Source organism: Biomphalaria glabrata, chromosome 5 (genome assembly GCF_947242115.1).
Source record: "Biomphalaria glabrata chromosome 5, xgBioGlab47.1, whole genome shotgun sequence".
NCBI lineage: Eukaryota > Metazoa > Mollusca > Gastropoda > Planorbidae > Biomphalaria > Biomphalaria glabrata.
Window position 1 is genome coordinate 52,108,584 of NC_074715.1, and position 13,023 is coordinate 52,121,606.

Below are 13,023 nucleotides of genomic sequence, written 5' to 3' on the forward strand. Positions count from 1 at the left end.
ACATTTCAGAGTAAAACCAATTTCACTGACTGCATTGATCAATCAAATAGATATTAAAATACAAGTACATATCAGTAGCGATAGGATGTCTAAATATTCGACCCAATTCCCTAGAACTAAATAATTTAAAAAAAAAACAGATCCGATTACCTGCACTTTCATCACAGCTTCACCTAACCGTGTGTGACAATCTTTCTTGGCTGGACAAATACAAATATTGAAGAGTAACGTTAAAATGGGGATGAAATAAAACATTATGAATGAAATTGTATGTAGAATTAGCCGGCATAGAGCCAAACATTTAACTTTGAATTAAATAGCTATTAAGTAGAATTCAAATTAATTATTTATTTACATTGACTATAAAAAAAAACACAAAAAAAACTATGTGCCTAAATGTTCACCTAAAGCAAAATGAACATTATGTGCATAAATTAAATATTGTTAACCTGTAGGCACAACACTATACCATAAAATACAAAATAACTTTATCAACATAAGTATCAACACTAACATGCACAAAGAACAGTTAAATAATATGAGCACATGTAATTCATTGACCTAAATGAAATTGCTCCCAGATAGTTTGGATGCTAGCAAATACAATTCACTGACCTAAATGAAAACTGTTTCCAGGTATTTTGGATGCTAACAAATTTATCCACTGACCTAAATGAAAACTGTTCCAAGGTATTTTGGATGATAACAAATGTTATCCACTGACCAACAGGAAAAGTGTTCTTAGGTATTTTGGATACTAACAAATGCAATTCACTGACCTAAATGAAAACTGTTCCCAGGTATTTTGGATGCTAACAGCTGTAAACTTTCTTGCAAACTTTCATGAGAGGATAATAAAATTTTGCATATTGTCTTGTGCATAAGGTGAGCTTGTTGCAGACGGACACTGCTACTGTTGGCATTACTTGGTGGCTGTCAGATACAATATGTGAAACAAATATAAAGTGAATGGAAATAAATTGATGCAGATACAAATGTAAAAAAAAAAATATAAAAAAATTGGATGTAATTTGTAAGTTCTCATAAAACAAGAAAAAAATTTAATATTTTTTGCATCATGTATACACAAACTATGGGAAAGTTGAAGCATTATCACAATAGGAGGTTTTAATCATCATCAACCAACTACAAACATGCTAACTAGTGACTTAAAAGTGTGCTAATTAGTTACTTACAGGGGTACTCAGTTTCTGACCAAAATAAACAGCTTCCAATGTGGACTGGTCTGGAGCTTTAGCACCTTTTGGGGATTTGGGCATACTGGAATGAAAAGTCAATATATTTCATCATCACTGGACAGTTCAAAACATATTGGATAGAAACAATATTCAGAACTATTTTAGCTTACATTTAGTCATACTGGACAGCTCAAAACATATTGGATAGAAACAATATTCAGAACTATTTTAGTTTACATTTAGTCGTACTGGACAGCTCAAAACATATTGGATAGAAACAATATTCAGAACTATTTTAGCTTATATTTAGACATACTGGACAGCTCAAACATATTGGATAGAAACAATATTCAGACCTATTTTAGCTTATATTTAGACATACTGGACAGCTCAAAACATATTGGATAGAAACAATATTCAGAACTATTTTAGCTTATATTTAGACAAACTAGACAGCTCAAAACATATTGGATAGAAACAATATTCAGAACTATTTTAGCTTATATTTAGACAAACTGGACAGCTCAAAACACATATTGGTTAGAGACAATATTCAGAACTATTTAACCTTATATTTAAACATACAGGACAAAACTTACTTTAGATAAGGCTGATGTATTGCAATGATAGTTCCGTGGATCACAACCTCCACAGCTGACAAGTGAAAGTAGTCAAAGAGCACAGGCAGTGAGTGGTGGAGACCTTTGGTGGGTGAGAGGTGGAGCTGTAATGTCCTGCTACTGGCCAGCTCCATCTTGCCCTCAGACTCTGAACTGTCAAATGTAATCACAAGACACAGTTATACTTGATATATATCTCTATTTACAAGTCTTATGTAAATTCACTCTGTCTGTCTGTTACAAATCTTGTACACATTATTTCTCACACTTCTAAGTCTAGGATCAAACTGAAACTTTGCACAATCCTTCATTGTCAAAAACAATACACAAATCAATCAAAAAATTAACCAATTAGTTAATGAATTCATTGTATTTAATTGATTTTGTTTTATGTAGAGAAGGGGGAAATAAATCTTGTATTATTGATCGCTATGACCGTATCACCTGTATAAGATTTTTTTAAAAGTATTTTTTTAATTTCAGTTCCCTAGTTTTGAAAATGCTTTGAAATAGATTCATTTCTTATAATATAGTGTGCTGATGTGCCAAATATCACACTAGAGCTATTACATGAGTCTCATCTGTGCATCAGACTAGAGAGAAAAATAAAGAGCACATTTTTTCCTTATTTCAAATAAAACAGTTTCACACAACTTCATGATGTAAAACTGGGTTTTTATGGATGTTTTAATGGATAAGCTTAAATTTCTATAACTTTGAGTCTATCCTCCCTTACCCTTAACAAATAAAAGATAAACACTGACTCATACAGTTGTGGTCAGTTTTCTGTGACCTTCCCCTCTCCCTCGCCCAAACTTACATTTCATCTTCATCATTACACCAGAGCTGTAGTTCTAGTCTCAGGTCCAAACTTTCTAAATTCTTTTCTAGCTGAAAAAGAAATTATTTGCTCAAAGAACAAAAGATCTATTCAAATAAGAGAACTAGCGTATGTTGCACATTGTTAAGATGTTAGACAAATTATAACTAGTAACAGACAATCTGTATGTAAAAACAATAAATGTCAAAAAATAATTTATATTTATTACAAATATCAAAATGGCAGACTGCTTGGTTTAAAGAAAAACAAAATGGAGGGGTGTTAAGTTGCATGTAAACAAAATGAAAGAATGTTAGGCATAAAAAAAAACAAAAAGAAAACAACTAAAAAGAGAAAATGACCATATTAAGACGAGACAGACAGTAAGATGTAAATGTGCTGAAACATATTAAAATGTTTTATTCAATTAATCTTGTTCCAGACATCTCTAGAATATGGCAAAAATTTTTTTTATTCAAAAATGGAATGACGCCTCTTTTTAAAATCATCACTTTTTAAAAATTATTTGCATGTTTTTTTCCGCAAACAACTGAAGGGGAATGGAGAAAGACAGCCAACAGATCTTGTGTGCTGCCCCAAAGATCCAACAGACTAAGGGATAGGTGAAGTTGAAAAATTTGTTAAACCAGTGATGCCCAAACTATGGCCTGCGGGCCAGATCCGGCCTGCGATGTGGCTTTATCCAGCCCGCCTAAACATGTTTACAAGCACTTCATTGAGTAGACAAACGTTTCACTAATAAAACAAATGAAACCGATCTTACATAATAGCCATACAGGGCCAAATAGTGCTACGTGTTTCTAATAAAGCTTTTAAAATGGTTTATTCTCTATTTCTTTTTTTAAAAATCTATTCGATGATGTGGCCTGCGACACGAGTGTCGGAAATTAAACTGGCCCGCCGGCCGAAAATGGTTGGGCATCACTGTGTTAAACCATCGAAAATAACTTTGTTTTTACTTGCTCAATATTTAAATATGGATCTAGAACTACAAAGCAAATATATAACTAGTTTATGTCCTATAAAATAAAATAATGCACTTCCATGGTCCCACAAATTGAGAAATACTAAATTGTAGTAAACCAAAGTCACTAAATCCAAGGTTGTTATTCTTTTTATGTGGACATAACATTATCAAAGATTAACTCTGTCAATTAAAGTCACAGCCCCCCCCCCCCCTCCAATCTTTTTTTGGACCCCATTCAACTAAATGCCAGCCATTACCAGACAGCAGTTACTGACCTTGGTACTCTCCACCAGCAGGTGGATCCTGTATATAAATATATCCGACACATCCACCTCCTCATTTCTGTACAGGATCTGGAACTTCTGGCTCTTACCAACACAGCTTTGTATAAAGGCAGAGGCATTCTCCTGAGTACCTGAAACATCATCTTATACCTGAGAGGTGACCTTTACAACCAGTTCTCAGTAGAAGGGGGCTGCTACTTTGTTTACTATATATATATATAAATAATGTAGAGAGTTTATAACCATTACATATACATCCTAAAGGCAGGTCATAAGTTCAATATAACACTACATTTACAGACAAGAATCAGGAGAATGAGGTCATGTTTGGGTTCAAATTAATAATTTTTTAAGTGACAATGCTGTAGATCACTTATGACTAAAGCGAGTGGCCATTATCTATTGTAATTTTATACTATCACCCCTTACCCACATATTTTGATATTTGATATTTTGGATTTTTGGCACATCGGCACAATATAGGCCATTTTGTGCTCATAATCCCTCTAAGGTTACTTCCCCTTTATAGGTTAAGTGCTAAGAGGTACACAACTAAGGTCTAACGAAATATATATAGTTTGTGCAGAGTGTGTGTGTGTGTATGGACCTATAATATGGTACTATGTACAATAAGAGGAGACCTATGCAGTATTTACTAAATGATCATAAAAAGTAGATTCTATAAGTTGAGAGATATGAATATGCTGAAAATGTTTTCACATCTTGTGATTTTATTTGCTGCTTTAAAAAAAAAATAATTTCTACACCAACATTGAAAAAAAAAAAAAGGTTCCCCTTTCAGACCTTGTGAACTATAGGTTATCTGTTTCTTTGGCCAACAATTAACAAGCAGGCTGTCATGTGGCCAGCACAACGACCAACCGTCTTTACTTTCCCCAACGAGTCAGGTACCCATTAGAGTTAGGTGGACAACAGGGGTGCGCTAAAAATCTGGAAATTCAAAATCCCAGTCTTCACAGAGATTCTAACCCAGGACCCCAGGTTCAGAAGCCAAGTGCTTTACCACCGCGCTGTCCTTACCGATATTGAAAGCATGTAGAAGTTTGTACATAAAATTTAGTTCATTTGGCTCCTAAAAGAGGATTTCAAATTTGTGTGAAAATTAATAGATACATTCTACAGGGTAGGTTGGATTAGCTGTTTGAAGCCACAACCCAACACACCTACTCTATATCAAAGAGAAGTATCACATGCTGTTGGCTGATATCATTGCAGCTAGCTGGAACAGGCCATCTGTTTCTTAGGCCCATGGTTAAAAAGGGTTTCATGTGGCCAGCACAATGATCACAGCTTTTACTTTTCCCCCCAACTAATGTCAGGTACCCATTAGAGCTGGGTGGACTCAGAGGAGCCCAGAGATCTCGAAAGCAACAATCCTAGTCTTCACCAGGATTCGAAATCGGGACCGGTTTGGAAGCCAAACGCCTAATTCATGTCCTTAAAAACCACAGTGATGTGTTCTGAGTTTTGACCAAGTGAATTCTGAGCTACTATGACACCAAAACATGGAGGATGCTCTTCACATCAGAGAAAACTACTGACCTTTTAAAACATTGACTTTGTTGTCACTTATCTCCACTCTAGTAGACAGCTTGGGTGGTGTCTTCAGGACTGTCTGGATTTGATAGTAACTGAAACATTAAATTGCAAAAACTAGAAATATATACATATACATTTGCGATAATAAAGAGTGCTTTAAACTACAAAGGTGAATGATATGAACAGCCAGACAAAGGCCAAGAAACACTTTTTGATATTGTTGGACCACCAGGGAAAATGTCTAAAGACTTAAGTGGAAAAATGATGCCTTATATAGAACCTAATTAAGAAGACAAAATACAGCCTGTAAAAATCTGGAAAGAATAGACACTATTTATCTCCATTAGCTTCTTGTCTAGGCAAAAGTTTTTTTTCCAAACAATTATTAGTGACATTTCACATTGTGTGTTCCAGTATATAAATCAAAGTTAGTTCCTGGTCTCCCAACCACCTTTGAAACACTTACAAACTGAATCTCCCAGTTCAGATGATCAATGGTTGGATACAACAGGTGTTTTAGTCTTTCACATTTCAGGATCAATTGCATGGATAAATGTGGGTGGGTAAAACTTCAGGATCAATTGCATGGATAAATGTGGGTGGGTAAAACTTCAGGATCAATTGCATGGATAAATGTGGGTGGGTAAAACTTCAGGATCAATTGCATGGATAAATGTCCATATTCCAAATTTCATGACTGAGTGATTAATGTCCATGTTTCAGGTTGATGAAAAAAAAAAGAGGGAAAGGGGAAGTGGTATCAAAAGCACTTCCAAAAGTTGATGTGGCCTGAGAAATATAGTTTACAGTAACTTGATCATCCATCTATTTCCTGAGGTCTCAACAGCCCACGAGTGTATTTTCTCTTACACAGTGGGGACCATACATCCTGTACATGCAGTTATGACAAGATAGTCTTTGAACATGACAGGATACTCTTAGAACATGACAGGATACTCTTAGAACATGACAAGATATGCTTAGAACATGACAGGATACTCTTAGAACATGACATGATACTCTTAGAACATGACAGGATACTCTTAGAACATGACAAGATACTCCTAGAACATGACAGGATACTCTTAGAACATGACAAGATACTCCTAGAACATGACAAGATACTCATAGAACATGACAAGATACCCATAGAACATGACAGGATACTCATAGAACATGACAGGATACTCATAGAACATGACAGGATACTCATAGAACATGACAAGATACTCATAGAACATGACAAGATACTCATAGAACATGACAAGATACTCATAGAACATGACAGGATACTCATAGAACATGACAGGATACTCATAGAACATGACAGGATACTCATAGAACATGACAAGATACTCATAGAACATGACAGGATACTCATAGAACATGACAAGATACTCATAGAACATGACAGGATACTCATAGAACATGACAGGATACTCATAGAACATGACAGGATACTCATATAACATGACAAGATACACATAGAACATGACAAGATACTCTTAGATTTTTTTTCTACCGACTCTTTGAAGTATCTCTTTAAAGACTCGAGAGTTCAGAAATATTGATTGAGTTTTTTTTTTCTTCCACAACGACACCCAAAGAATGCGCGTCAACTAGAAGAGCTGCGTCCACGCAGACACTCACCTTGGACACTAAGTACCATCTTAGTCTAATTAACATTTACATTGCCTTGCCTTAAAAATCAGAGAGAGAGAGAGAGAGAGAGAGAGAGAGAGAGAGAGAGAGAGAAACCTGATGGTGTTTCTACATTGACCAGGGTTGATAGACCAGCCTTCACTTGAGGATTACATGTCAAAGTAACTCACTCGTTCAACTTGTCTAAGACCGAATGGGTGTCATGGGAACTCATGCTGCATGAGACAGTGTCTTTCAGTTGACAGCTCCCTCCCCGCTCCTTTTACCAAAGGCCCTTGTTACTTAAAGTGTTAAAAACATCTAGTAACGTGACAACCATCCTCCTGACACGTGAGCCATCAGCTAAATGTTTCAACCAAACTTAACATTTCCTTTGAGACTCTGTAGTCCAGCTCGGTGTAATGGTAGATCAATGTCTGACCTTACCACCAACACGCCACTTCATGCCCCACCACCCGAACAACCGTTCACCTTCCTCTGCTATGTAGTCAACAACAGACCACGTGATCACAACTAGACTGGGTTAGAGCAACATCGCTGATGGAAGTTTTAAACAGTAACCGACAAGCTTTCATGTCACGCTAATCAAAACATTTAAGTTGATTGTTCGCAATAAGAAAAGTAAGAGTTACTAAAACCTTTGTACAAATTGGACCCTATCAAAAAACGTAAATTCAAACTCTATGACCACATCACAAGGTTCCCGGGGTTCGCAGGCTCGCAAAGACCTTCCTTCAGGAAACAGTACCAGGAAGAAGAAGAAGAGGAAGACAGAGAAAGCGATGTGGGGAGACAACATCAACGAATGGACAGGCCTGTCAGTGAATGAAATTCTATCCAAGGCAAGGGACAGATAGGAATGGAGAAAGACGGTTGACAGATCCTGTGTGGTGCCCCAACAGACTTAGGGATGGGTGAAGGTGGTGAAGAATTTACACGCAGGTACGTACAACTCAGTGGGCTTCGAAGTTGGTACTATGGGAAATAAAATCTCAATGTCACGATGCGCAACACACTACAGCTGTTTCTATTCTTGGAGTAATACGTTTTTCACACAGAAAATATACACCAGAGTACTCAAGCAGGGCCAGCCTTAGATAAGTAGAGGCCCTAGGCGAAGTGACTTTAGTGGCCCAAAATGAAAAAAATAAACAACGAAAAAATGAAAAAATAAAATTACGCAATGGGCACAAATGTCACTATCTCTTCTTTAAAAAAAAATGTTGAAGAGTCCTGTGCGAGGGACCACCAATCGGAGGCCCTGGGGGGGGGGGGGATGCTTAGTTTGCCGGCCCTGATGACACTTAACTTTTCCAGCCTTTTCGATGAGAACATGACAGATGACATGACAGCGAGTATAAAAAGAACACTATTTTGGAAAAAGATTGCCTTGAAACCAAACCTAATGTCCGCGCCAGTGTTGTTTTGATTGAGTGAAATAGAGCTTACTGAATGATACATGACTAGAACAGTATCAATTTCGAGTCAGTACATCCTAATGTGCTTAGACAAGACAAAGCTTGTTCGTGTCAACATCTTATTACGAGGTGGCAGTGGCATAGTAATGCAAAACAAGAAAATATATAAACAAATACTTTAAAAAAAAAAAGAAATAACAAAATGCTTATATTATTGATTCTCAACCTGTGGGTCGCGACCCCCTTGGGGGTCGATTGACGATTTGCCAGGGGTCGCCTAAGACGATCCAAAAATAGGGATTGTTATTGACTACTCTTCTATTCCTGTATGTGTGTGTGCGGGGAGGGGGGGGTCACGGCAGAGTGGGGGATTGTAAAAAAGGGGTCGCCGAGCATAAAAGGTTGAGAACCGCTGATCTACAGTAAATAATTGTGCAAAATGTCTGCTGGATCCGAAAAAAATGGGAGAAAAAACGACAAGGAGAACTCTGAATTCAAAACGTCTGCTGCCTCTGCAGCGATACCCAAACATTGCAAAAGGCTCCGGGAGTCAACCTTGAATAAAAAATCCGGAGTGGGCGACCCTTAGGTAGCTACACAGTGCTACACCAGGGCTGAGGGCTCCCAAACTGTATCGCCACTTGCCGTTCCTTTGAACAAATCAACTGCGTGAAAAGGGGACAACTGCTGTGTGGACATTCATCTCATTTGTATGGGATGATCCACAGAAGGAGGCCACCTAAGCTAATTACATTTGAGCAAAGTTAAGCCATGGGCAGGTAAGTCAAGTGATAAAAAGTGAGCTATGCAACTTACCCTCTCTGGAATAGATCCACATTGTAAAATTTATTGAGCTCCACAGAGATTTCTATGGTAGCCTGAAGCTCGGCCATGTCATCTGAAAACAAACAACACAGTGATAAGTAACAGGAAGTAGTCAGTGGAACGTTAAGAGATATGTGTCAGTAAACAGGTCACAAAAAAGATATAAATTAAAACAATGACAGTCCACAACAGCGATTCCCAAAGTGGTCTAAATAGACGACGTCTTCCAAGAGGTCTACGAGAGTAAAAAAAAATGAATTGGGGTCTATGAGATGTAAATGGGGGTCTATGAGATGTAAATGGGGGCTTATGGGATGTAAATGGGGGCTTATGGGATGTAAATGGGGCTCTACGAAAGTGGATCTCATTTAAACAGGTCAAAACATTAAATTTTAAATCCCATTAATAGAATTAACTCATATGCAATTGGACGTTAAGTCAGAGCCCTGGGGACTCCACAAGAGAGGCCCCCCTCCCCCCCCCCCACAATAGAGAAAACAAAAATCCAAATTTCCACGGGTCAGAAACTTTTACTTTTTGTTATATATATATTTTTTTTTTTCGCTTTTTAAAATTAATAATATGAAACTTTGAACTCAGTGGGGAAAAAAACTCATTTGAATTTAGTGAATGTTTTAAAATGTTTAATTAGCTAATGAGGGGAGAACCGAAAATAAAAATGAAAAACATGGCAAGGAGTGTACGAGACAAAAAAGTTTTGGGAACCACTGGTCAACTATATAAATCACACAACGGCAGTGGACAAATCATACACTAAAAACAGTGTACTATAGGAGCAGTTTGGAAAGGTTACATGTCTAAAACAAAACAACAACATCCTGATGAATGACACTGTATTAGCACGCTACGTCATAAATCTGCCATAAGGCCAGGAACTCTGACACAAGACAGGTGTGTGTGCAACTAGAAGTGATTGGGGATGCCCGGTACGTCTTGTAAGTATGGAATAAACCTGATACAATATTTCCATTATATTACTAATACATACATGACTTGGGAAAGGAAAAGGCTGAGAAAATGTATGGTGTCATACATGAGGAAACCGGATAGAGGATTCGGACCAACCTAGAAATTGACGAGCTCTATGAAGACTTCTCCAAGGTGATGGAAATAAAAAAAAAAGGACCAGTACTTCGGGCAGGTCACCTCGATAGAATGAGCAAAGATTGTTCAACGGCAAAAAACCAAACGCCAGGCGCCCCAAAGGCAGACGACGAGGCTTGATGATGTAGAGCAGGGGTTCTCAACCTGTAGGTCGCGACCCCCTTGGGGGTCGATTGACCATTTCCCAGGGGTCGCTTAAGAACATCAAAAATATGGATTGTTATTGTCTACTCTTCTATTGCTGTGTGTGTGTGTGTGAGGGGGGGGTCGCGGCAGAGTGGGGGATTGTAAAAAAGGGGTCGCCGAGCTTAAAAGGGTGAGAACCGCTGCTGTAGAGGCAGATCCACAGAAGCTAAGAATAAGGGAATGGGGACGTAAAGCGCAGGATAGATCAGAATGAAAAAGATGTGCTTGAGCAGAGCAAGGAACCTCCACGGGCTATAGTGCCAGTGAGATGGATGGACCTAACAGTTAACAAAGCTACTTATATACTTTGCTTTTATTTTATTCTTTTTTTTTCTTTAAGTAGCAAAACCAAACCCCACGAGTTTTTAATCCAACCAGTGAGTTTTTTGGATCGCCAGCTTAGCGCTATGAGGGCAGAGTATGTATTCAATGCCGACCTTTCACCCCAAACTCTCCGTCGAAGAAAACGTTTAAACTTATTCTGTTTTTATTATTCTGTCAGTCATGCCATAAACAAAAATCGACATTTCCTAGCACCTCATCATCACCAACTCGATCTTTGGTGAAGGAAACTTGGATCACCCTAACCACAAAGTTGACCTGCACTGTCCACTACGTCCACTACAAGCTACACCACCTGTCAAAGACGTAGTTTACTCTCCTCCTCACCCTAGGTAGGACTAACTGAACAACTAACACGAAATGTTAGGTCATAAGTCATGGGGGAGAAGGGGAATGTCTGCGGCTTTTCACGTGGTGTGTGCCAGGTAGAGATAACACCCAAAGCCCCAGGTAGAGATAACACCCAAAAGCCATATAGTTTAAAATGAAATAAGGCCAACGTTGAATGGAGAAAGGAAACTGTAACAAATAGTTGATGATGGGTATGGGTGGGAAGCGTGGTCGAGAGGCTAAGTGCGCTTGAACTTAGCTTGGCTATGAAGGGGGCTCGAGGTTCGACACGCGACTCGGGCAGTGTTTACTGAGCGCCTAAAGGCAGCACGCAAAAACCTTCTCTTTTATACCCTAACCATTTGTCCACAACTGAGATTGGAACTAAGCGCTCTGGGCATGCTCTAAGCATGAAAGTATCGCTATATAAATAAATAATAATAAAACAAGCGTTCAATGTCGACAAGCAGACTGCCAGTGGAGTAATGAGATCAACTAAAACTTAAAGTACAAAATTTTTGGAGAGAAACTCGCACTGACCCTGTTAAGAATCTGGCCATACCTAACTTACTGTCCAAGGATGACCTCATTAAACAGAAACAGGATGGAAATATCATGTCCTTCGGCTGGGCATAAGTATGCAATAACACGGTATGCGATTAACCGGGTTGCACTGCAAAGTATGCAATAACAAGGTATGCGATTAACCGGGTGGCACTGCAAAGTATGCAATAACAAGGTATGCGATTAACCGGGTTGTACTGCAAAGAATACAACAGAGTGAAAGAAAGAATTTCTCGACACAATAACGAAGTATCAGTGAACACAGGTCATCCGTACTGCTGCGTAAAGATAGATGGTCGTGCGGTTTGCACGCTGGACTGTCGTTCAGATTTATCGAGGTTCAAACCCTGCCCGCTCCCATTCCCCGTCGTCCTGCGGGAGATTTGAACTAGGAAGTAAACTATCTTCAACTATCTTCAACATCCGAAACATGTAAAACAAAAAAAAAAAAAACAAACAAAAATTAGATCTAAAAGGGAAGTGAAAATTAGTGGAGGTCGCCGAGACAGAAGCAATGTTTGTGTTGTTTGTGACAAGTCCGTGCAGCTTGAAGTGTATACGTAAGTTTTTTATGCTCGAACATTGTTACGTGTTCCAGCCTTTTCTCAATTCCACAATTATTTATTTCCATTAGTTTAGCTTCTATGTCATTATCACGGCTGTCTCTAAAACTGACCGTAAATATGTTGTGCGACTCAGAACTATGTACCAAATCAAGACTTTAAATTCCTCTGCTCATTTAAATCAACAAATTTCAACAATTCTTTAATAATAATCTTTTTTATCCATAAAGAAATTTGCCTTACAATTTGTGCTTTGGGCTACACCAAACAAAAAACATAACTGTAGAAAACCAAAATGTACATTCACACCAGACTTACTCACAATTTACATGTGACAAAGTTGATATCAGCTAGTTTCTATTGAATGATTTGATTGCCAGGGGGAACAAACGAGTTTTTGTGTCTGTCTTTGCTCTCGGTGTTATTTCTCTTACAACGTGATGGTCATATCACACAATCCTGAACCAAAGGGTGATTCTTTATTGCTAGAATCTATTTAGCTTTTTTAAGAATGTTTGTCTCAAACAGGATATGTAG

At 38.1% G+C, this 13,023-nt stretch overlaps 1 protein-coding gene across 4 annotated transcripts in view; it reads right to left on the reverse strand.

Annotated features, from left to right (window-relative positions):
• The window catches only part of LOC106076036 (protein FAM135A-like), a 48,738-nt gene that overhangs the window by 19,183 nt on the left and 16,532 nt on the right, over positions 1-13,023 (reverse strand). For all 4 annotated transcript variants that reach the window (XM_056029013.1, XM_056029010.1, XM_056029011.1 and 1 more), the window contains 8 exons: positions 9,368-9,449; positions 5,475-5,563; positions 3,903-4,042; positions 2,640-2,710; positions 1,799-1,972; positions 1,197-1,281; positions 780-933; positions 151-200 (listed from right to left, as the gene is read on the reverse strand). In XM_056029013.1, coding sequence (XP_055884988.1) covers positions 151-200; positions 780-933; positions 1,197-1,281; positions 1,799-1,972; positions 2,640-2,710; positions 3,903-4,042; positions 5,475-5,563; positions 9,368-9,444 — 840 coding nt within the window. In that variant the 5' untranslated portion in view covers positions 9,445-9,449. The remainder of the gene's footprint in view (positions 1-150; positions 201-779; positions 934-1,196; positions 1,282-1,798; positions 1,973-2,639; positions 2,711-3,902; positions 4,043-5,474; positions 5,564-9,367; positions 9,450-13,023) is intronic.